Below are 24,492 nucleotides of genomic sequence, written 5' to 3' on the forward strand. Positions count from 1 at the left end.
AGTTAAAAGGTTTTCTTAGACAGTAGACTGGTGCTGTAATATGAAACATTTGGAAATTGTTCAAAATGGAGGTCATTCAATTAATTTATGAATATTTGTACATATTATTAAAAGTTATATTTGTACATATTAAACTAATATTAAAAGCAATCTAGTAACCTATTGTAAGAAATATTAAACAACAATTCTTATTCAAATCACTATCAGTTTTTATCTAAAATTTAAAAGCATAAAAATAGACTAGGCTTAATACATTAATACTTGCTAAATTCTAATGTTTATCTAGTGTAATTTGTTGATAAAGTTTTGTCTCTTTCTTTCTCAGTGCAGAATACAATCAAATCCTCACAGAGATTTACCAGCAAACTGAAAAGTGAAAAGTCTTCCTGGACAATAGACTTGTACCATAATGTGGACCATTTTGGAATTGTTTAAAAATGGAGGTTATTCGATTTATTCATGGACATGTGTGTATATTTTAAAATTTATATTAAAAGTAATCTACTAAAACGTATTTTTTGCAGTATGTTCATCTTTTAATAATGTGTTTTGTCTTTTATCTTATCTATTAGAAAATAAACAAAAATCTTAGAAAAGATTAGCCAATAAACATTTATCAACATTGACCAGCAGGCACTAACTTATTTACATTATCCATAACCATGGCAACCAAAAATGGTATCAGAGTAACCCCCTCAGAGAAAGAAAAAGAGACTCTACTTGAATCAGAATAATAATATCAGCCAGTATACTGCAGCAGATACACATCATACAGCATTGTTTAATAATTATTGTTTGCAGTGAGACATATTCATACTCATTCACACAATTCAAAAAACAATCATTTCTTTTCCTTTTTAAAACTCATTTTTATTCCACTTTCTGATTCCTGTACATTTTCTATGATAACTAATTGATAACTAATTGATAACTAATGAATAGCTGACTTATTTATGGCACATGGTTCTATATTATATGTTTATTTTATTGATATAGATTATATATTAACACTCAAACAGGTGAATCTAACAGAGAGCAGCAGGTGGTGTGAGGTGAGGTGAGGTATGATGTATGGAGGTGTGGTGATGGTCTGTAATGCTTGGTCTGGTCTGATCCTGTTCTACTTTTTGCCGAATCTCTGAGGGACTGCCATGCTCCAGATCTGCCCCGGGACGGTCTCCCAGTCTCGTGACTGTATCCTCTCCTCTGCGGGCAGGTCCCCTCGAGTACCCCGACCAAATCTGGAGGAAAAAATGAGCAAACAGAGATTTGGATTAATGTCAGGAACAGAATTGACAGATGATATTGTCCAGAGCAACTTATAGAAATGCTTGACTCTCCAATCGGAAATGGTCGCAAGTTGTGAACAGAAAAATATTATAAATAGTTTTAAATTCACTTGTAAACTGTAAGACAGTATTGTCGTGTTATTCTTAGAAAATATCTATCTGTTGCAAAATTTAGTTTTGGCTGTAAATTAACAGACAAATTTAATAGTATTATCAAGTTAGCTTACAGAAAAATAGGTCTTTACTGTTAAATTCATGCACTGTGATGTAGGTTACAAGTAAACTACAGCTCTGGAAAAAAAATAAGAGACAACTTAAATATTTGAGTTTCTTTGATTTTACCAAATTGGAAAAAAATTGACTTCACAAAACCTCTGGAATATAATCAAGAGGAAGATGGATGATCACAAGCCATCAAACCAAACTGAACTCCTTGGCTTTTTGCACCAGGAGTGGCATAAAGTTATCCAAAAGCAGTGTGTAAGACTGGTGGAGGAGAACATGCCAAGATGCATGAAAACTGTGATTAAAAACCAGGGTTATTCCATTATTTGCATAATGGGCGTGTCCCCTCACCCCTATCTCACCATCAGTGTGTACCCTTGCCTACTGTCTTTCCTTGGGTATTCAGTTGTATTTTTGAATAATGGTTAACTTGTCAGCCCCAGTGTTGTAGGTCATAAGAGCAAGCTGCCTTTCTCTTTACTGTAAAAGATGACTTTATGCTGCCTGAGAAATGCAATACAGTAACTTTGCAATGTTTTTGCTGTCAGTATTTTACAGTGAAATTCTACGCATTATAATTTTGCAGTACTTCCTTGTCAACTAAAGTCCCTGAACATTTAAAATACATATGGTTATTGTAAAAAAATAATAATTACAGTATTATGATGTATTTATTTATTCTAAAACGTAGTCTGAGAAGCTGTACAATTTAGTCATTTCTCTCTACTCTTATTATACAGTAATTAAGCAAAAATACTCTCGAGGTTTGTGCTATAACATGTAATATTGGCACTGCTGTGTTGCCGGACACAGGCATGAGGCCGCAGCACAGCAGTGGATGGGAGAACGAGAATATACAATCTGTTTGGTTATAAAAACTCCGCAAGTTAAAATAGTTCCATTGCTGCTCTGTTTGTAGCTGTGCTGTTTGGTTTGTAAGTGCTGCATCGATGCTAGGTTACCTGTATACAGCGGAGTAATACATGGGCGGCTGATAAGGGCACTTATAGAATGCCTCTTGGCCAATTGCATTGCAGGGTTGGACCTAACGCTGGTATAAAATGCTGTAATCTTTGTCCCCAGTGAATTATTATAATTTTACAATCCTTTATTGGTAACTTTACACACACACACACACATACATACCGCTGAGGCTGATGCAGGACTGAAGGGTTGCGGGTGTGTCTCTGAGATCCGTGGAGAAGAGAGCGCAGTACTGAGGTCAGCAGACGGTCCTCCATAATACGACCAACTTCCTCCTCACTGACCTGCACACATATATTTATACTATATGTTACACATATCCGATCATGAAAAGTCATTATGGCAGTATTTTTTGATTATTATTGACTCACTAGAAAAAAGTACAGTAGCATAAATGGTGTATAAACACTCTTATCAGTTATTACCAACTTTGTAAAGAGAAGTAAATTTAAGTGTAAATGAAAGTTGTTTAGTAAGAGTAGTAAAAGTATAAAAGTATAGATCCTATAGATACCCTAGTGAAAAAAGTAGAACTAAGCATTATTATACTACAGTGCACTAAAGTGTTTTTTTAGCCACATTATTAATCAGTATATTTAAAGAGTGCTAAAATGGAACAACTTTTTGTGTACTTATTATACTTTAATTGTATAAAAATAGTACAAAAGTCTTACTTAAATTGTCTTAAGTGTACTTACCTGTATTAAATGGAACTATTTTAAATGTACTCAAGTAACATTTAAACATTCTACTTCATGTATGTAAGCCCATATTTTAACTATGCTTACAGTGACATTATTATACATTTAATGAGTATTATAACTGTATCACTATTATACACCGAGTATATTAGGAATGTACTAAGAATTGTTTTTTAATATGTTTACATTAGGGTACAAATATGCTTCTTGTTCCTGTCTTTTGTAAGTAGCACACTTCTAGTATACTATGTTGGGTATAAAAATATATTTTAATATACTGTACTACAATTTTTGCATATTTTTTTTTAAATTAGTAGTAGTAATTTAATTTACTACTACTTAAAAAATTACATAAATCACTGTACTTAAAGTAAACTAGTGTAACAGCTGTTTTTAATTCACTTTGCTAAAAATTTACAAATTTTTTTTGGAAATAAATATTTTAGAAGTAAAGGTATATTGAATTACACTAAACTAAAAGTCTACTTCATAGTAGTCTATTTTTTTAAATACACTATATTGTACTTTTTAAAAAGTATGATCAAAGTTTACTTTCAAAAATTCAATAAAAGCTTAACATTAATGTACTTTTAATATATTTTAGATAAGTACATAAATCTGTTAGTATATTTACAGCATACTTAGACATTTCTCAATATGTTTTAAGTACAATTAAGTTTTTTTTTTTCACCAGGGTCAGTTCTTACTGCACACTGAAAAAAATGATGTGTAAAATTTTAAGTTTCGCAACTTTCTGCATTTGCTTTTTTTAAGTAAATTTAATTTCAGATAAATTTTAGTAACTTAATGCGTCCATTTTTAGTCAATGCGTCCATTTTTAGTTAATATCTTTGTTTAACTAAAAATATTTGAATTTCAGGAATTATAATATATTATGTATCATGAATTATTTGAGTAATATTGTATACATTAAGTAATTGTAATTAGGTAATATTGTATGCAGAAATAAAGGTTACTATAAGAAAGGATTGATTTAGCAAAAATAAATGCAGTAAAGTTCACTAAAAGAAAGGATTGACTGAAGTTCAGTTCACTTATTTACTCTATGTAACATTTAAGTATAGAAACTGAGTTGAAGTTACTTAAATGTATTTAAAATTAAATTTATTTTAAAAAAGAAAATGCAGAAAGTTGCAGAAAGTAAATTTTACTCATCATTTTTTTCAGTGTCCTTTTTAAAAAACATGTTCAAAGTTTACATTTGATTAAAGCATAATATTAGTTTACTTTTAATATATTTTAGATTTATGTTTTAAGTACAATTATGTATATATATATATTTTTCACCAGGGTCAGTTCTTACTGCAGATCTTACCAGGTTCTCTGGAAGGTTCTCCTCTGAATCCATGGTCAGCCGGCCGCTCGGCTCCAGAACCTCTCCCTCCTGAACGCAGTGACCCGTCCCAGTCACGGCCAGCAGAACCCCGAACATCGTGAACCACACTCCAGCCTCCATCCTCAGGATCCTACAGCTGATCAATAATAATAATGATAAAAATAAACTAATAATCAATACTCAGTATAGGAGAGTGTGAGTGTGTGTTCTGAGTGAGATGGTACAGAATGTTATATTTATACTCCTGCTGCCCAGAACCCTCGACATCACAGGAAGGAAGCTGAGGAGAGATAAATACATGAAAACACAGAGGTATTAAAGTCATAATCTCCATTAACAGATTAGTGAATCTCTGGAGGAGTTAAAAAGTGACACAATTACAAAAACAAAGGATTAGGACTGGGAGGTTTATTGAGTTTATTGTATTTAATATGGCAGATGAACGTTAATATATATATATATATATATATATATATATATATATATATATATATATATATATATATATATCAGTGGTGTGCAGTAAGGCCCTTCTAACCCTTCAGAAATGGGTGACAATAGGTGCATGTAAATCATTAAATAATATTTAATCAGTAAATATATATTAAAGTTATTGTAAACTATAAGCATATCTTTTATAAATTAACTAAAATAGAAACAGCAACTAATTCAAAGCATTATTCTGTGTTTTTCAGTTGCTACAGGACTCTTATCTGACCGACAGTTGTTCTAACCAATCAAAGCTTTTTAAATGTCATATGTCTGCGTGACCCTTCCGCCCGTTTTTTTTGAAGGGTGTAGTAATGATTATATTAGCAAAGTCGCAGGACAATCTAACCAATCAGATTCATGATTTTCACTTCGGGGGCGGGGCCATGGCTGTCTAATCCCTTCTCAGCGATGTGCTGAAGGGGCTACGCGTTGGTTAGTGTAAAACGAAACGCATGCTGGATTAGTTCAATAGTTACCTAAGTCTACAAATTAAATGCATGTAAACTGCCTGGGCAAAAAAAGGCACCACCAAAAAAAGGTACACACTCTAATAGATCACTGAAGTCGTGTCGTCATTTTTGTAGTTGGCGCCATGTTGTTTATGCCCATATTTGGGGTTTTGTGTCTAAGAGGTTCAAGTCAATAAAAAAAATGAATGTGCTTTTCAGAACCCTGTATGTTTTATTCTGCGTACATTTAACTCCTAATCATCACTGGATCCTCTGAATTACAAGATCGTTTAATAGTCAAAAATTAGAAAAATGCTAGCTACAGCACAGCTGCAAAGATTGTCAGGGGACTCTTTTCGGCACAACACCAATGAACTCTGGCCGGATCACGTTTTGGATTATTATTCTTCCTCAAAGAGGATCATTAAAGTATGTAAACACAGGGTAGTTTGTGTTAGAGCCTCAAAAGGCAGATAGTAGGGGGCCGAGTGGTCCAGCGGTCTAAAGTGCTTCCACTATGAGCGGCAGGTTTGAACTGGCGCTCATGCAGCTTTGCCATCAAGCTGCCGGCACTCAGAGGGAGCACAATTGGCTCTGCTCCCTCTGGGTGGGTAGATGGTGCTCTCTCCCCACATCACTCCTACGGTGATGTCTGCAGCACAGGGCATCTGTGAGCTGATGTATTGGAACCGAGTCGCTGCGCTTTCCTCCAAGCGCGCTGGCTGCTCGGCAATGCTGCATCATCAGCAGCTCGAAAAGAAGCAGTGGCTGACTTCACATGTATCGGAGGAGGCATGAGTTAGTCTTCGCCCTCCTGGTGTGTTGGGGCATCACTAGTGATAGGGGGAGTCCTAATGAATGGGTTGGATAATTGGCCGTGTAAATTGAGGAGAAAATGGAAGAAAAGAAAAAGGCAGATAGTAAGAGAAGTGAGCTTTTACTGTTCATAAGCAGCGCTTCCCCGCAGGGTTTGTTATTTACTTACGGCCATTAGTTTATTACAGCAAACCTGACCCAAATAATCAACTAACAACTAAATATCTGCTCTTGCTGTGGCTCGCTGAGTGATGCAGCAGGAAAACTATCCGGACAGTGTTACTCCAGAAACCCAGCTAACCATAGAGTCTAAAACACTTAATGTAAAACTGCTTAATGTGTTTTATTTTTCACTGAAATATATTATAAGGACACATCTTAATGTGGCTTAATGGACTAAAACAACGAGCCAGAAACACCAAACATCTAAACATATGCTGTAAACATACGGCCGGAGTTCACTGGTGTTGCACCGAAAAGAGTCCCCCGCTGATCTCTGCAGCTGCGCTGGGAGGTCAGTTCCCTCCGCTGTAGCATTAGCTAAAAGCTAGCATTTTTCTCATTACGAATCTCATTATTCAGAGGATCCAGTGATGTTCTGGAGTAAAATGTACACAGAATAAAATGTACAGGGTTCTGAACAGGTTCGTTTACCACAGATTATGATAGAGGCCAGTTTTTGAGAAGCCTATTCATTTTCCTTCTAGGGAAACAAACGCTTAGACACGGAAGCCACACGAGGAATACAGAATGACGCACAACTTCAGTGGTCTATATTTTGTTGAACCGTTTTTAGCTTTGATTGCGGCACACATTCACTGTGGCATTGTTTTAAAAAGCTTCTGCAATTTCACAAGATTTTTTTTTATTCAGTGTTGCATTAATGTTTTTACCAAGATCATTGATGGTGGTAGAGTCTGACCGCTGCACAAAGCCTCCTCCAGCACATCCCAAACATTCTCAATGAGGTTAAGGTCTGGACTCTGTGGTGAACTCTCTCAATCCATGTGTGAAAATGATGATCTCATGCTCCCTGAATCACTCTTTCACAATTCCAGCCCCATGAATCCTGGCATTATCATCTTGGAATATGCCCGTGCCATCAGAGAAGAAAAAATCCACTGATGGAATAACCTGGTCTATATTCAGTATATTCAGGTAGTCAGCTGACCTCATTCTTAATTAATTAGGAGTTAATTACAGGTAGATACTTACGGATCACTGACTTTATGTTTACTTGGGTTTATTCTTATGTTATACAAAAATAATAACAGTTAGATACTCTAAGTAAACACTGACTTTATGTTTATTTGAGTTTATTCTAATGTTAAACAAAATTAATTACAGGTAGACACTCACTGATCACTGAGTTTGCTTACTTGGGTTTATTTTGATGTTATAAAGAGTTAACTACAGGTAGACACTCTCACTGTCCACTGACTTTATGTTTATTGGGTTTATTATTCTGTTATATAGAGTAAATTACAGTTAGACGCTCTCACTGACCACAGACGTTGTTTGTTTGGGTTTAATATTCCAGTGTTATATAGAATTCATTACAACTAGACACTCTCACCAACCACTGACTTTATACATTACAGTTAGACATTCTCATTGAATAACCACTGACTTTATGTTTATGTAGGTTTATTCCAATGTTTTATAGAGTTAATTAGAGTAAGACACTCACCGACAACTGACTATGTTTATTTGGGTTTAGTATTCCAATGTTTATGGAGTTAATTACAGGTAGACACTCTCAAAAACCATTGACTTTATGTTTATTTGAGTTTTTCTAATTTTATATACAGTTCATTATAGGTGGATACTCTCAGTGATCACTGACTTTTATTTTGGTTTAGTATTCTAATGTTATATAGAGTTAAGTACAGGTAGACATTCTCTCTGACCACTGACTTTATGATTATTTAGGTTTATTCTAGTGTTATATATAGTTAATTACAGGTAGACACTCTCACTGACCACCGTTTTTATGATTAATTGGGTTTATTCCAATGATTTATAGAGTTAAGTAAAGATAAACACTAACTGACTACTGACTTTATGTTTATTTGGGTTAATTCTAATGTTTTATACAGTTAGGCACTATATATATACATATATATAAAGATAGGCACTCTCACTTATCACTCACATTATGTTTATTTAGGTTTATTTTAATGTTATATAACGTTAATTACAGGTAGTTATCACATACTTAATGATAATTTGGGTTTATTATTCTAATGTTATATAGACTTAATCACAGGTAGACACTCTCACTGAACACTGACTTTGTTTATTTGGGTTTATTCTAAATGTTATATAGAGTTAATTACAGGTAGATACTCTAAGTAAACACTGACTTTATGATTAATTGGGTTTATTCCAGTGATGTACAGAGTTAAGACTTTATGATGTGTTTTGTTACAGTTTATTACAGTTAAACACAGTTGAACTCTTGATTAATAAAGGCAGTGAGATCTGAAAGTTCAGAGTTAATCCCATGGTGCATTGCTGTTTCTCTCAGGATCAGGATTAGGAATTCCCTTTAGAATCCTTCTGTAACAATGATGTCAGCAATCACTTAATCTCCATGGTTTCCAGCATCAAAATGGACATGAAAGCTTTTGACAGATAGAGGTAAAAAAAAAGTGCCTAAAGGTGAGGAACTTTATTTAACCTATTTAAGTGGTTAAAACTTACAATTTTGTGGCACATCACATTTTTACATAAACCTTTCAGCAGAAATTTTGCACTAAGAGCGGTTTTATACCTGGAAGTCTGAATCCTGGGTGATAATTTTGTTGTATTGTATAATTTACATTTAATCTGGTTAGTTCTGTTTTGTTTTACACTGCCGTTTGTCTTCCTCAGACACAGACTTTTGCTTGGTGTTTCGTTTTTGCAAAGAAAATGATGGGGACAGCAGTTAATTTAACAAATGTGAATTTGTTAAATTTGAAGAATATTATTTTTATAAATAATAAAATAATATAATGTAAAACAATATAAATATATGAAATAATGTAAATAATATAAATATAAATATTATTTTGGGATCAAAAGGACCGAATTAATCAAATTAATTGAAAATTGCAGCTTTCTACAGTATGTAAATAAACTAGTTTCAACAGGGTCTCAAGAGATTAGTAAGTTGTGCGCACTAAAGAACGTGGACTGTTGAGTGTTGTCTGTTGTTGGTGAGTTGCCTTTTTTAGATGTTTTGCCAAAATCTGCCTCTCTGCCAGAATGTGTCTTCTTTCAAGTGCGGTAGAATACGTGCGGGAGATGGATTGCATTCATTTTATTTCTGTTTATAAATGAGGCTTAATCTACAGTTACAGTAGATACAGACATGCCTGCTTCAACTTGCTGTAATTAGTTTGAATTGGTCTGAATTGTCTGAAAAGGTGTTTTCACACTGCAAACAAACTGGATCACAATTAAGTAGATCTGAATTGTGGATTGCGGCACTTTTGACATCTGCTATTTTGGTTCAGTCCAGGTCAGTGTGAAAACACTTATTTAGAATGTGAGGCTTGAGTAGATCAGACAGTCTGATTAAATCTAATTTCTACAGATGTAAAACTGAATTATTTCAAATAAATCAAAGACAAAAACACACATGAACAGACAGAAGCGTTTTTTGAGAATATTTCTCTTCGTATCTGATATGATACATCTTTTTATGTATTTTATTTACAGTGAAACAGTCAGAAATAAATATCTGATTGGTCGACACCAAAAAAAAAAAGGGGGGGGGGGGGGGGTAAACAACCTACGGCAACGTCTGTCATTCTGTCATGCATCAATTATCAGATTGTCCAGCAATGTCCAAACACACACAGTTTCACTTCATTAACATACATTTATATATATATATATATATATATATATATATATATATATATATATATATATATATATATATATGGCCATTTCTGACGTGGTTCGGGTTTTCAATTAATTTACACAAAGTGTCCTAAAATTTGTGGACACCTCTTTTAAAGAATGCTGTATTCCGGTATGTACTTGTATGAATTGCACCTATTGCTGACACAGATGTGCAAATGTACAAACATACAGCTAGTCTGGTCTGCAGCGAAATAAGTATTGCCAATTGAATAGTACTATTCGGAGCAGATAAAGGAATATGAACATATTGGCACCATGCCAAGTAATGCCAGGCATGAGCTAGAGGGGTGTAAATCTGTAAATCTATAAAGCCCCCAGTACTGAGACCACTGTGGAGCTGTGGAACTGTGTTCTCTGGAATGAAGGATGGAGAGCTCCGTCCAATACTTTGAATTTTGAATGGGAAGAGTTTGGGAGTGGTGACCTCTTGTCTTCTTCTTTCTGAATGCAATCAAATCCATTCCATTGCAATGTTTCTACTCTTCTAAAAAATCTAGCCGAAAGTCTTTAGTCTGGACAATAGATGCAGTTACTGCAACAAAAGCAGATTAAAAAAAAAAAAAAACAAGCAAGTGTCCCAAAAATTTGGGGATTAATTCCACATTCTATATTATATTATACCACAGTTAGTTCCGACCCTGCGATGTGAGTAACGTTATCAGCCAGTAAAGGACTGTAACCGAAGCCCTCCATGTACTACTCCATCACATATAGGTAACCTAGCAACAATGCAGCGCTTACAAGCCAAACAGCGCAGCTACAAACAGCTTGCAGAGTATTTATAACCAAACAGATCGTATTTTCTCCATTTTTATAACTCAAAATCTTTTAATAAACAGTAATAATTAAACTGTGGTATAATCACAATAGTACACTCTAGGTTCGTGCTATAATGTGTAATATTGGCACTGCTGTGCTGTGGTCATAGGCATGAGGCCGCAGGCAATATGTATTATTATTATTATTATTATTGCTTAAATTAACAGATCGCTAAGAAGTGAGCAGTGTGAGGAACGTGCATGCTCCGTTTTCACCCGAACAGTCATACAGCAATAGTATTGATTTAATATGAAACTGAAACTAAACAACTTAAAAAGAAAATTCAGAACAATATAAAACAGTCTGGACAGTTCTGAACCGGAGAACCTCCAGTACTTAGTCTGGATTAACAGTTTAATAGAGTAAATGTGGTGATTAGTGTATCTAATATTAAAGCTGTGCACCTATAAACTCTCTGATGTTCATTCAGGTTGGACCAGATAATCCTAATATTCCATCCAGCTGTGATACAACGACTGCAATAGGTGTCAAAAGCACAAAAGTACTTCAGTTTGTACAGTACTGAGTAACTTCTAGAACCTTAGAATCTTAGAATAGAACCTACAGCTTCTATTGGTTTATTAACTAGGAGATTCCTGAAACTGGCTTCTTTTTTTTTACTGGAGCAGTGAAAGATTCAACATTTAGGAACATTATTAAAGGTCAGACCCATGAGAATCTTATGGATGTACATCTCTGGAATCAGAAAAGATCTAGCAGAGTTCTCTGTAGACACATGTCATAATTTCTTCATTCATTTAAATGATGAAGAAATTAAAACGGTGGGTTTCACCTCTGATTCTAATCTGAGGAGTTCAGTAAGGCACTTCTATCAGATGCTACACTTAAAACAAGATGAGATGATAAACAAGAAGTGCTGCTGTCCTACAGTCTTACAGTTCAACAGTCTGCACCGGAACCTGAAAACAACCTAAAAACAACCTAAAACAACCTAAAAACAGCCTAAGACTAAAGACTAATGCTGTGTGTTTATCATAAGGAAAATTTGACAAATTTGACAATTTGACAAAATTGGGCAAGATTGGGCTTGGGCTTGGGGTTGTAGGGATGCACCAAAAATTAGACAAACAAACCAAATGAATAAATAAACATAATAGAAAGTAAAAAAAAAAAACTTGTTGATTTTAATCCAACTAATAGCTTGATCGGAAAAGAATATGCCCATGTGTATACTCTAATTAGAATAAAGAAGTCCAATCCAATTTCTATTAAACAAGTCTAAATAAATATAAATAAAATAGTCTAAACAAAAGAACAATAATAGCCATGTAAACATGTGTAATAAAATTTTTAAGAAATGTCAGCTGTGTGGAAATATTAAAAAACATAAATAAATTCAGTATGTAAGAAAAAAATGTTTGTATTGTTTGGGCAAATGTTTTATTTAGTTTGATTCTCGCCTAATAAATTTATAATTTTGGTGCATCCCTAGTTTGTTCTAAAATATAGAAATATAGGAAGAGCAATTGATTTACAGTGGTGGTGAATAGAAACAAAATATAATCGAAAATAATTAATTTTAGTCTTTTTCTAAATTTCGCATGGAATGGTGATGATGGTAAAACAGCAGAAAACCTAAATAACACTAGGGATAATCATTAGGCACTACTTTTTGCTGCACTACTCCCTGCATATTGCATACGTATCCCTCCACCATTTTAATGATATGCGAATTTGAAAACAGGTGTGAAGCAGCATCAGGCAGAGTATTCATATTTGGCCATTTGGTGTAATACATTTCAAATACATTTAGTGGGGGCGGGGCTTAGAGGTCCGGGTGTCTGCTTCCATTCACCACCACTGTACACTATTCTGACTGGGGAAGACTATCTAGAAACGTAGAAGTGAAGCGTTTTACACCATCAATTCACCATCCATCAAACCCTTTCTGAAGGATTTTTTTCATATTTTAAGTGATGCTAAACTATAGAGAGAATTTTGGAAGAGAGAAAGTTGGTGAACTTTTTTTTCTATAGGCACATCTGCATGTACTGTAGGCCTTTGGTAGAACTTTTAATAGGACATTTTGGACAAGTTTCAGTGCACACAGCAGTTCTATGGGTTTAGTTGTGTACTCTAATGTAGCTGTGTGAAGGTGTGTGTGTGTGTGTGTGTGTTAGTAAAGGTAGCAGTTATAAAGTCTATGCAGTATAAAGGTGCCCAGCGTCCAGGTGCTGCCGTCGGGACGGGACGCTTCGGGCCGGGTCCGCTGAGGACGAGCGAGGGAGGGAAGAAAAAGGAAAGTTCCAGAACATTAGGACCCGGACACGTCAGTCCAGTGGGTCGCCCACTCCTTCTTGTGTAGAACGGTGGACTTGTTATCCTGGAACTGAGAACGTTCTTGTCGTGGGATCTTCACAGCGTGGTACTGAGGAACCTTATCTTTATACTGGGCCCGCCGGAAGAACCCACACTGAGAAAGAGAGAGAAAGAGAGAGAAAAAGAGAGACAATCATTACTACAGGTAAACTGGTCAGTAGCTCAGTTTGGGACGGACACTGGACATTAGTATCACCTCAAATCTAGTGAATATAGAATATACAGTTGCAAGAAAATGTATGTAAATCCTTTGGGATTACTTGGATTTCTGCATAAATTGGTCATTAAATGTGTTCTGATCTTCATCTAAGTCACAACAGTAGACAAACACAGTCTGCTTAAACTAATACCACACAAAAATTATATATGTTTGCATGATTTTATTAAACACAACATGTTAACATTCACAGTGCAGGGTGGAAAAAGTATGTGAACCTTTGGAATTAATAACTGGTTGACCCTCCTTTTGCAGCAATAACCTCAACCAAACGTTTACTGTAGTTGCAGATCAGACCAGCATAACGGTTCGGAGGAATTTTGGACCATTTTTCTTCACAAAACTGTTTCAGTTCAGCAATATTCTTGGGATATCTGGTGTGAGTCGCTCTCTTGAGGTCATGATGCCACAGCATCTCAATTGGTTTGAGGTCAGGACTCTCCACAAGGCGAATTTTCTTCTGTTGAAGTCACTCAGTTGTTGATTTACTTCTATGTTTTGGGTCGTTGTCCTGTTGCATCATCTATCCTCTGTTGAGCTTCAGTTGGTGGAGGAATGGTCTTAATTTTTCCTGCAAAATGTCTTGGTAAACTTGGGAATTCATTTTTCCATCGATGACAGCAATCTGTCCAGAACCTGAGGCAGCAAAGCAGCCCCAAACCATGATGCCCCCTCCACCATGTTTCACAGATGGGATGAGGTTTTGATGACGGTGTGCTGGCTTCAATTAGCTCTTAGAAAAGTCACTAGCCTATTGGTTTAAGCAGACAGTGTTTGTCTATTGTTGTGACTTAGATGAAGATCAGAACACATTTAATGACCAAATTGTGCAAAAATCCACATAATCCCAAAGGGTTCACATACTTTTTCTTGCAACTGTATCTTTCTACAGTATGTATACACTCGCCATGCAGTTATATCTTACTTACACAGATGTAAATATAAATTATTACAGGTGTGATCTAATTAGACACTGGGTTTTGACACAAGAGGGCATAACATTTCTTCAACTACTGCTTAAAAAAAAGGAAACTTCTTCTCGGAAGCTACTTTTGGGCAGTGTACCTCCTGGTGAGAGATAGCAGACATGCTAGACTGCTAGACATGCCTCTACACTGCACTGAAAGGCTCTTTTTAGATTTTGCCCAGTTTTTTTTTATATAATTTTTACCTATATTTCTACCCAATTTACAAGAGCAATAACCCAACCCACTTATTATGACCCCCCCCCCCCTATCAATAGTAATGCTCCATCTCCAGAAGGGTGAAGACCCAGATCTTAGTACCAGCGCCTATCCCGCTGGACGTCAGACATCGGCTTCAGGAACCTACAAGTGTAGAGCAGGATCTACAGGTCCAGCTGCAACATCTGTAGGTAAATGTACTGCAGGATGCCATACAGAACCTGTACACTTCCATGCCCAACCATCATATCTCATCATATATCTTATATCCAGGCTACAGGTGACCAACAGGGTACAAGAGCCTTCTTTCAGTTGTACAGATTTCCCTAATAAATCACAATATTCTTTTACTCTAATATTGTCCAATATAATCTATTATTATAACAGTACATATCATGTAGATTCACAGCGTCAGGAGTTTCTGAAGTTTTCTGGTGATTGATTAGGAAGAGCGTACCTGAAATTATTAGATTAATTAAAAAATGCAAATCACAGCAAACTGAATAAGATAAAAAAGGGGTTAATCACATACCCAGTGCAGCACACACATACACACACAGTGTCATCACACAGGGTTCAGGCTCATCTTGACCCAGGCCCAGAACTGTTACTGTACTTGCTATACCAAAAGGTGGCCACCAGAAGTCTTCCTCTTTTTCAAATGGACATGGTTACTGAAGTCATGGACCTTAATTGGCCCTCACCTCAAATTAGTGTTTATACTACATAAGATCTGTTTTTGTAGAACAGAGTAGAAATACAAATCTTAATTAAAAATATTATATTTTGATTTATTTATACTGCTGATGTGATGATCTGGGAAGCCGGTCAGACAGACGTTACCCCTAGTACAGGGGTCGGCAATTAAGTTTGGCCGTGGGCCAGATATTTTCCAAGCCATTATGTGGCGGGCCACAAAAAAAATTCTGTTTTGGAAAATGAAGTGTAATGGGATGGAGTGCTACAGACTAGTAGCTCCCCAGCCCAGAGGGTTGTTGAACCCAATTGCAGAACAGTTGAATTCAAACCTGGTAAGCCCAAGAAAAAAAATAAATAAATAAATAAACACACCGCTCTTCACACGGCATCGAACCCGTGTCATCAGGGTCACTGTCCAATACACTATCACTGCCCCAGCTAGTGAATTGGAACAGAGCCCGAGAAAAACGGACTTGTAAGGAGATAGGGAGCCAAAAAACGTGCGGAAAAACAAGAACGGGAAGAAACTAAAGACACACTGAGCGTGACAGAGAGGCAAGAGAGGAAAGAAAACAAAAGCTTGCCAGGGAAGCATTTTATTATTTTTTTTCTATTATCGTTCATTAAAGTTCAAACAATCTCAAGGGCCAGATGTTTCATGCTTGCAGGCCACATCTGGCCAGTGGACCACCTATTGCCGACTCCTGCCCTAGTAGTTGAACAGCTCATTGATATGCGCAGGACATTCTGAAACACATGTGTTGCCTCTCATAGCAGGGCTTCCAGCTGGCATTTTTCAGCAGGATAATGCTCACCCACAAACAGCAAGCAAGGGTTGCCAGATTGCAACACTTCCTTGGCCTGCCCTGATGCCTGATTTATTACCAATCAAGCATTTGGGACGCCAGTAGTGTTTATACTGCATAAAATCTATTTTTGTTCACCAGTATGTAATGTAATTTCTAATGTATAACCATCATCAGCTTTAATTCATCTTTTTAAACTAACTCCTTCTTAGTATTCAGATTGGATATTTGAGACTGTTTGTGTTAGAGACAGACGGACAGTGGCAAACAGATCAGACAGACAGCCAGGCAGGACGTTAGTGCTGGACTCTACTGCTGCTTTACCGCTGGGAGAGGGAGAGAGAGAGCAGGAGGTGCGAGCGAGCCCTACTGCAGCTCTGCGGCCTGTTTATCTGCATCAGACGGCTGGAGCTGGAGGTGAGCGCGGTAATACTCAGTCTCGAAGTGCGGGTGGCGCTCTGTACGCTTGAAAAAACCACACTAACCCAACATCCAGCAGAGAGAGAGAGTGAGAGAGAAAGAGAGAGAGATGTACAGGTAATTAATAGCCTGTTTACACTGAGCCATATCATCTGTTTTATACCTGGATTAAGTCCAGATTAGATTAATCCTTCTTCAGTACATTACAACTTTACTAGATTAGACCCTCAGTAAATCAGACTCTCAGTAGTTCAGTCTTTCAGTATATTAAACACCCTCAGTAAATCAGACTCTCTGTAGATTAGACCCTCTGTAAATCAGACTCTCAGTAGATTAGACTCTCTGTAGATTAGACTCTCAGTAGATTAGACCCTCCATAAATCAGACTCTCTGTAACTCAGACTCTCAGTAGATTAGACTCTCAGCAGATTAGACTCTCAGTAGATTAGACCCTCCATAAATCAGACTTTCAGTAGATTAGACCCTCAGTAAAATAGTCTCTCAGTAGATTAGACTCTCAGTAGTTTAGACCCTCAGTAAATCAGACTCTCGGTAAATCAGACTCTCAGTAAATCAGACTCTCAGTAGATTAGACCCTCAGTAAATCAGACTCTCAGTAGATCAGTCTTTCAGTATATCAAACCCTCAGTAAATCAGACTCTCTGTAAATCAGAATCTCAGTAGATTAGACCCTCAGTAAAATAGTCTCTCAGTAGATTAGACTCTCAGCAGTTTAGACCCTCAGTAAATCAGACTTTGGGTGAATCCCATTTCTCCCCTTGGCCCTACCCCTTACCCCTACCCCTCTGTTTTGCGCGTGCACGTCAAGGGGTAGGGGTGTCCCGATTCCTGTTAGGATGAAGTGGTAGGGGTAAGGAGTAGGGCTAGTTAGCCCTTCAAACGGAGATTTTCCAGACCCACACTTCGTACCGAGGGGTATGAGAATGACTGGTAAGATGGCGGAACAAGCGACCAAAGAAAGTATTTTCCATGTTAAAAATTACGATTAGCACTGTATTACCTTAGTTTATTGTGTAGTTTTGATGTTTTATGGCTGAATTCTTCGTAACAAGCATAAAAAGTTCGCTAGTAGTTCGTTTCGGTAGCTAGCTAGCTAGCTAACTTTCCCGTTCCACCTTAAATGGTGCAACAGACGGCAGGCGCTACCGCATTTAAGGCGGAACGGAAAAAATAAATCAAATAAAAAATAATCAGAGCTAATTTCAGCTCCCCATCACAGAGGAATTAAGGAATGGACAATATTAATTAATTTCTGCACATCTTGCCCCCTTTCTGTACACATACAATGCCCTAAAGTTAACTAGTTAACCAGCAGCTAGGCTACTGAACTTTAGCGCTCCACTGCTATCATCACATCAGCCCAGCAGGGTCACCTACACACCACCGCTAGTAGCCTGGTCATAAATCAGTGCTATTTATCTATGTATTTATTGTTCATTGACAAACATCATTGTGATATACCAGTGATTCCTCTGTCACTGAGGACCCATATTCTTGCACATTATATTGTTTTTGGAACACATTACCTGCTCCAGGACCAGTGTTGGGAACCAGTGTGATATACAATTTCTAGTATATTATGGAGGCTATTTTCAATAAGATTCACCTTTCACCGGGTGCTTGAAGGGTTGTCCCAATTCCTAGGGGTAGGATTTTACCCCTTCCCCTTGTAACTCCGTTTCAAGGGGAAGGATTACACTCGAAAAGAAGGGGTAGGGGTAAGGGGTAGGGCCAAGGGGAGAAATGGGATTCACCCTTTCAGTAGATTAGACCCTCAGTAAATCAGACTTTCAGTAGATTAGACCCTCAGTAAAATAGTCTCTCAGTAGATTAGACTCTCAGTAGTTTAGACCCTCAGTAAATCAGACTCTCAGTAAATCAGACCCTCAGTAAATCAGACTCTCAGTAGATCAGTCTTTCAGTATATCAAACCCTCAGTAAATCAGACTCTCAGTAAATCAGACCCTCAGTAAATCAGACTCTCAGTAGATCAGTCTTTCAGTATATCAAACCCTCAGTAAATCAGACTCTCTGTAGATTAGACCCTCAGTAAATCAGACTCTCAGTAGATCAGTCTTTCAGTATATCAAACCCTAAGTAAATCAGACTCTCAGTAGATTAGACCCTCAGTAAATCAGACTTTCTGTAGATTAAACCCTCAGTATAATACAACCTTACTAGATTAGACCCTCAGTATAATCAGACTCTCAGTCTTTTAATGTTTAGATAATAATCCCATCAGATCAAAGTGGCTCAGAATAATCAGACTGAATCTGATTTTGCTGTAATTAGACATATGAGGACTTTAAAGTCTGGAAACATGAAATGGAAAAGTATAAGAAGAGAATAATTGAAGTGGACTGGGAAGAAAGAAACAGAAATGAAAAGGAATGGAACAGAATTTTACACCCAGTGACAGATCACCTTTCATTTCAGACAAAAGCTATTAATCGATAAACCTGTGACATCACTCTGAGCCATACCTTCCAGAGAATGCAGACCAGCAGAGCCAGAACCAGAACTCCGGCCAGAATCGCGATCAGGATGATCCACCAGGGGATCCAGTACTGGTCTGAAAGCCCGTGTTCTGGGTAGATCATTACTGGAACCTGAGGGGACAGGAGTATACATACAACATAACTGCTATATGTAAATGAGCTGTGTTCTGAATAACTGGCCTGTATTGGAGGCTATTTAAACAGAGTCTGACCTGAAAAATTGTTTATAACTTCAGTGTAAATGGGTGGGGCTAAACTGCTGTGGATTAAATGCGGGGCGGAGCTGTACCTGTGCTGCAGCATCTCTGAGCACTAGATGTTTAATGCTGGACTTGACGGTGATGTTCGCTCTGACCAGCAGCTCCAGCGCACTGACCGCTGAGAACTCCTGCAAGAGAGAGAGAGAGAGAGAGAAAGACAGAGAGAGAGAAAGAGAGAGAGAGAGAGAGAGAGAGGGATATTATATCTGTATTGATTTGTGATGGCAGTGTGGTGCAGCTGGTCAAATGTCACATATTGTATGTATTAGAGGGGGAGAGACAGAGAGAGAGGTGGGCTAATGAAAGGAAAGGAGAGAGAGAGAGCAGAATAGAGAGAGGGAGAGAGAAAGGAAGATGGTACCTCTATAAATGTGGTGTTCCACAGACGGGCGCTGATCCTGAATAAGGCCGAACCCGAGAAACTGTGCAGCGGACACTGGAGAAGCACACAACGCGCAGAACCCAACAAACAGTCCTACACACACACACACACACACACACACATTAATTGATAGGAACATCATCGTCTGTACATCAGACACTCAGTGGATTAAACTCTCAGTACATCAGACCCTCAGTGGATCAGACCTTCAGTACATCAGACCAGCTGTACATCAAATCCTTTGTACATCAAACCATCTGTATATCAAACTATCTGTACATCAGACCACCTGTATATCAGATCCTTAGGACATTAAACCCTCAAAATATCAGACTCACTAGATTAGACCTTCAGTACATCAGACAATATGTACATCCAACCCTCAGTACACCAGACCATCTTGTACATCAGACCATTAGTATATCAGACCCTTAGTAGATCAATACATGAGTACATCATTCTAACAAGATATCAGACCCTTAGTAGATCCATCCATCAGTACATCCATCAGACCCTGAGCAAATCAGACCCTCAGTACAACAGACATTCAATAGGATAGATCATCAGTACATCAAACTCTCAGTATATCAGACCCTTAGTAGATCAAAGCATGAGTACACCATTCTAACAAGATATCAGACCCTTAGTAGATTGATCCCTCAGTACATCCATCAGACCCTGAGAACATCAGACCCTCAGTACAGTACAACAGACATTCAATAGGATAGATCATCAGTACACCAAAGCCTCACTAGATTAGACCTTAAGTACATCAAACTCTCAGTATATCAGACTCTTAGCAAATTGGTCTATCAGTAAATCAAACCCTCCATACATCAGACCCTCAGTATATCAAACTATCTGTTCATCAGACCACCTGTACATCAGGTCCTCAAGATATTAGACCCTCAGTACAACAGACACTCAAAAGGATAGACCATCAGTACACCAGAGCCTCACTAGATTAGACATTCAACACATCAGACCCTCAGTACACCAGACCATCTGTGCATCAGACTCTTAGTACATCAGACCCTTAGTAGATCAATACATGACTAACAAGATATCAGTCCCTTAGCAGATCAATGCATGAGTACACCCTGAGGACATCAGACCCTCAGTACAATAGATCCTTTAATAGGATAGATCATCAGTACACCAAAGCTTCACTAGATTAGACCTTAAGTACATCAGACTCAGTATATCAGACCCTTAGCAAATCGGGCCGTCAGTACATCAGACCCTCCATACATCAGACCCTCAGTATATCAGACTGTCAGTACATCAGACTGTCAGTACATCACACCCTTAGTATATCAGACTGTCAGTACATCAGACTTTCAGTACATCAGACCCTCAGTATATCAGACTGTCAGTACATCAGACTCTCAGTACATCAGACCCTTAGTAAATAAGACTCACAGTACATTCAACCCTCAGAATTCTCAGCACATTAGACCTTCAGTACATCAGACTTTCAATAGATTAGAGCTCACAATTCACCTTTAACTCCAAACACACTAAACATTCATTTACCATCTACTGTATTGATAAGATTTAATAAGAACACAATACGAGCATTATAATGCATTATTAGCCACTGTGAGCTCATTTACAAGTGGATTCTGGGGTTGGTTTTAATAAGGTCACTTCTAAATATTTTAACAATGTATTGTTAAAAAAGCCATTACTGTTCCAGATCAATTCACTTACCAGTTTCAGAGACTTCCTCCTCTCAGAAGCGGCCACAGCGGGCGTGGTATTGGGTGGGCCGCCCTTCGTCATGGTCTTACCTTCCTCCTCCTCTTCCTCTGGATGTGAGCGAGTCTTCCTTCTGGCCTAATTAACAAATAAATATATAAAATAATGAGGCCTACAGATCCCAAAACTGACCAGTCTTGCCACATTATTCACATGTATGCCAGCCCACTGACCAGCAGGGGAAGCTCTGCCACTACTCTAATCTGTGACATTCAGTCTGAGTAACACGGTAATGCTCCTAATGTCCTGCAGGAGGTGCTCCATCACTACTTCTACTAGAACACAGCAGGTTAAAGAGTACAGAATGTGTTTTCTGTACCTTCAGGTTCTGAACGTGGTTCTCTTTGGGCCGCAGTCCTCGGGGGTCCAGGGCTGACTTGGGGGTGCAGTGGGTTTGCGGGTGACCCTCGATGTGCAAGCCGGATGGATACAGCAGCCACTTCCCGTTTGCCAGCTCATGAGGCCACATGATGTTCAGGAACGCCGAGCCGAGAGTCTGGACGGACGGGCCGGTGTTGGTGACCTGTGCGGGGGATTAGTTTATAAATACGTTCTGAAGTTAATATTACTCAAGAAATACTCTATTTAATTACCATACCATATTTTTTGCACTATAAGGCGCATCGGATTATAAGGTGCACTATCAATAAACGTCTTTATTAAAACATATTATGAGGCACATTATGCAACACTAGTAAGGAACATAGGTGTCACCATGTTTTCCTTCTAATTCAGCTGGTTGGTGAGACCTGTAAAGTTAAGCTAAGCTAAGTAAACAAAACTGTAATTCTTACAAAAATATTTTCTTTTAAAGTCAAACAAGCACTGTATGTTATTTACACAGATTTTGTCAATCAACCTTTATTTTCACTCGGTAAAAACATTGATGGTGACCCTTATTTACAATGTTGCTGAGCATTTACAGCATCAAAGGGATTGAAAACATTTAATAAGAAATTAGAAATATTATGAAATAAAAAAGAAAAAAATAATAATTAAAAGAAATACTCATTTGAAATAAACATTAATATACATGAACAAAATATATATGTAAAATAGAAAATTCTAAAAGACTACAAAAAACAAATCGCCACATAAAAAGTAAAGAATTTATAAAATTTATAATATAAGGAAAAGATAATAGTAAAAGTAAAAAAAGATTCGAATGATAAGAAATGATAAAATTAATAATAATGAACTAAGAACATAATAATTGAAATATAAAACAGAATAAAAAAGTAATAATAAGTAAATTAAAAAATAAAATAAATAAAAATTCAAATAATAAGAAAAAGATAAACTAATAAAAAAACAAAATTAAAACAGTCACTTTCTGAATGTAATTAGAAACTAAAAGTTTAAAATGGTTCAGTAATCTCAGCGAGCTGAGCTTTAATGTTTCCTGTAGTGAATTCCAGCTCGCTGGTGCTGCTCTGTAGCTAAAAGCAGATTTTCATAGTTCACTAAAAACTCTTGGTACCTGACAGATTCAGATTCAGCCACTGGAGCGAGTTTGATAATTACTGTTATTACATGAGATTAAAGAAGGGATATAAACTTCCATTTATTTACAGTGAGATTAAATTTTCAGATTTGCACTAAGGCTGGGTGCAGCAATATTATCATTAGCGGCTAACCGCTAGCCTCGACAGTGCCGCCTGACAGCGGTACATTGAGGAACCCTGAGTGTTCTGATAATACAGAGCGATATTAGCTAGCGGTTTGTCCCACGTAGCTTGTTTTAACACGGTAAACATGCAGACTAAAGTCCTATTTACTCACCTCTGAACACAGAAAGAGCTAGCGCTTAGCACAGTTAGCAGGTAATGCTAATGCTGCTCCAACATGCTTGCCTGGGTTAGCAGCAGGCTACAGGCCAATAATACTTACCTCTGAACAAGCTAGCAAAAGAGCTAGTGCTTAGCATGGTTAGCGGCTAATGCTAATACTGCAGGAGAACTAAACTGAAACTCCTGTATAAAGCTGTACTTCAGCGGAGTGGGTTTACTGCTCCTTACAACCTGACTAGTAAAATCCATAAATAAAGCACACCGGATTATAAGGCACACTGGCGATTTTTGGGAAAATGAAAGGAGTTTAAGCACGATTTATAGTGCAAAAAATACGATAATTAAACACCTGATCTTACCATGAATTCATACTCCACTTCACTGCCCACATCGTCCAAAGTCTTCATCGCACTCTCGCCCCTCACCTCCCCACTGAAGAAGAGCTGGTGAGGACGAGCGAGTCTGATAATCATACAAACAAAAAGAATTCAAATCAATTTAAAATTATCATCATTTTCATTATACAAATGAATTGCAGTGTCAAAACGTTTGCTCAAAAGCTAGGTGGTTGTTGAGGTGTTATTAGGTGGTTACTAGGTGGTTGCTATGGTGTCCGTAGTGGTTGCTAAGGTGTTGCAAAGGTAACATGGTGTTAGATGTGGTGTTGTTAAGTGGCTGCTAGGTGGATACTAAGGTGTTGCTAGGTGTTGTGTTGAAGTGTTACTAGGTGGTTGCTATGGTATCTGTGGTGGTTGCTAAGGTGTTGCAAAGGTAACATGGTGTTAGATGTGGTGTTGTTAAGTGGCTGCTAGGTGGTTACCAAGGTGTTGCTAGGTGTTGTGTTGACCCACAATTTCCTAGTTACCTGCCTAATTAATTTGCGTGACTCATTACTCTCCACAGCAAAGCAACATTGAACCAAGTTCTCATTTTTTAATCAAATATTATTTTATAGACGTATAAATATTATTTTTAAACACGCTTTACTCTCATTTTTAAACCTGTTCGTATAGATTTTTCCTCTTTTTAATAACCGTATGAAATAAAACAAAAATGAATTTGAA

At 37.3% G+C, this 24,492-nt stretch overlaps 2 protein-coding genes and 1 long non-coding RNA gene across 5 annotated transcripts in view; 1 reads left to right on the forward strand and 2 right to left on the reverse strand.

The window, feature by feature from the left end:
• The window catches only part of LOC125787471 (uncharacterized), a 241,440-nt gene that overhangs the window by 66,496 nt on the left and 150,452 nt on the right, over positions 1-24,492 (forward strand). The gene's annotated exons all lie outside the window — the stretch shown is intronic.
• Positions 845-4,781, reverse strand: npffl (neuropeptide FF-amide peptide precursor like). The gene is made up of 3 exons (XM_049471731.1): positions 4,536-4,781; positions 2,661-2,782; positions 845-1,241 (listed from the first exon to the last, which is right to left on the reverse strand). Exons 1-3 carry the CDS (start codon positions 4,674-4,676, stop codon positions 1,121-1,123), a joined length of 384 nt encoding a protein of 127 aa, XP_049327688.1. The 5' UTR covers positions 4,677-4,781; the 3' UTR covers positions 845-1,120.
• Positions 10,603-24,492, reverse strand: part of itga7 (integrin, alpha 7) — a 56,942-nt gene continuing 43,052 nt past the window's right edge. For 2 of the 3 annotated variants that reach the window (XM_007248364.4, XM_007248365.4), the window contains exons 19-25: positions 23,788-23,890; positions 21,958-22,161; positions 21,591-21,716; positions 19,857-19,970; positions 19,525-19,623; positions 19,221-19,346; positions 10,603-13,484 (exon numbers count right to left, since the gene is read on the reverse strand). In XM_007248364.4, coding sequence (XP_007248426.3) covers positions 13,326-13,484; positions 19,221-19,346; positions 19,525-19,623; positions 19,857-19,970; positions 21,591-21,716; positions 21,958-22,161; positions 23,788-23,890 — 931 coding nt within the window. In that variant the 3' untranslated portion in view covers positions 10,603-13,325. Of the gene's footprint in view, positions 13,485-16,620; positions 16,777-19,220; positions 19,347-19,524; positions 19,624-19,856; positions 19,971-21,590; positions 21,717-21,957; positions 22,162-23,787; positions 23,891-24,492 lie in introns of all 3 variants that reach the window. The other variant, XM_049471709.1, reaches the window with a different exon arrangement.

The sequence above is a fragment of the Astyanax mexicanus genome, chromosome 24 (genome assembly GCF_023375975.1).
Source record: "Astyanax mexicanus isolate ESR-SI-001 chromosome 24, AstMex3_surface, whole genome shotgun sequence".
Classification (NCBI taxonomy): Eukaryota; Metazoa; Chordata; class Actinopteri; order Characiformes; family Acestrorhamphidae; genus Astyanax; species Astyanax mexicanus.

Coding starts and splice junctions, on each gene's coding strand:
- npffl (XM_049471731.1), bottom strand. CDS start 4,676: ATGGAGGCTGGAGTGTGGTTCACGATGTTCGGGGTTCTGCTGGCCGTG. Junction 2,783..4,535: donor AGAACCTTCCAGAGAACCTG/GTAAGATCTGCA, acceptor ATATGTGTGCAG/GTCAGTGAGGAGGAAGTTGG. Junction 1,242..2,660: donor GTCCTGCATCAGCCTCAGCG/GTATGTATGTGT, acceptor TTTTTCCTCCAG/ATTTGGTCGGGGTACTCGAG.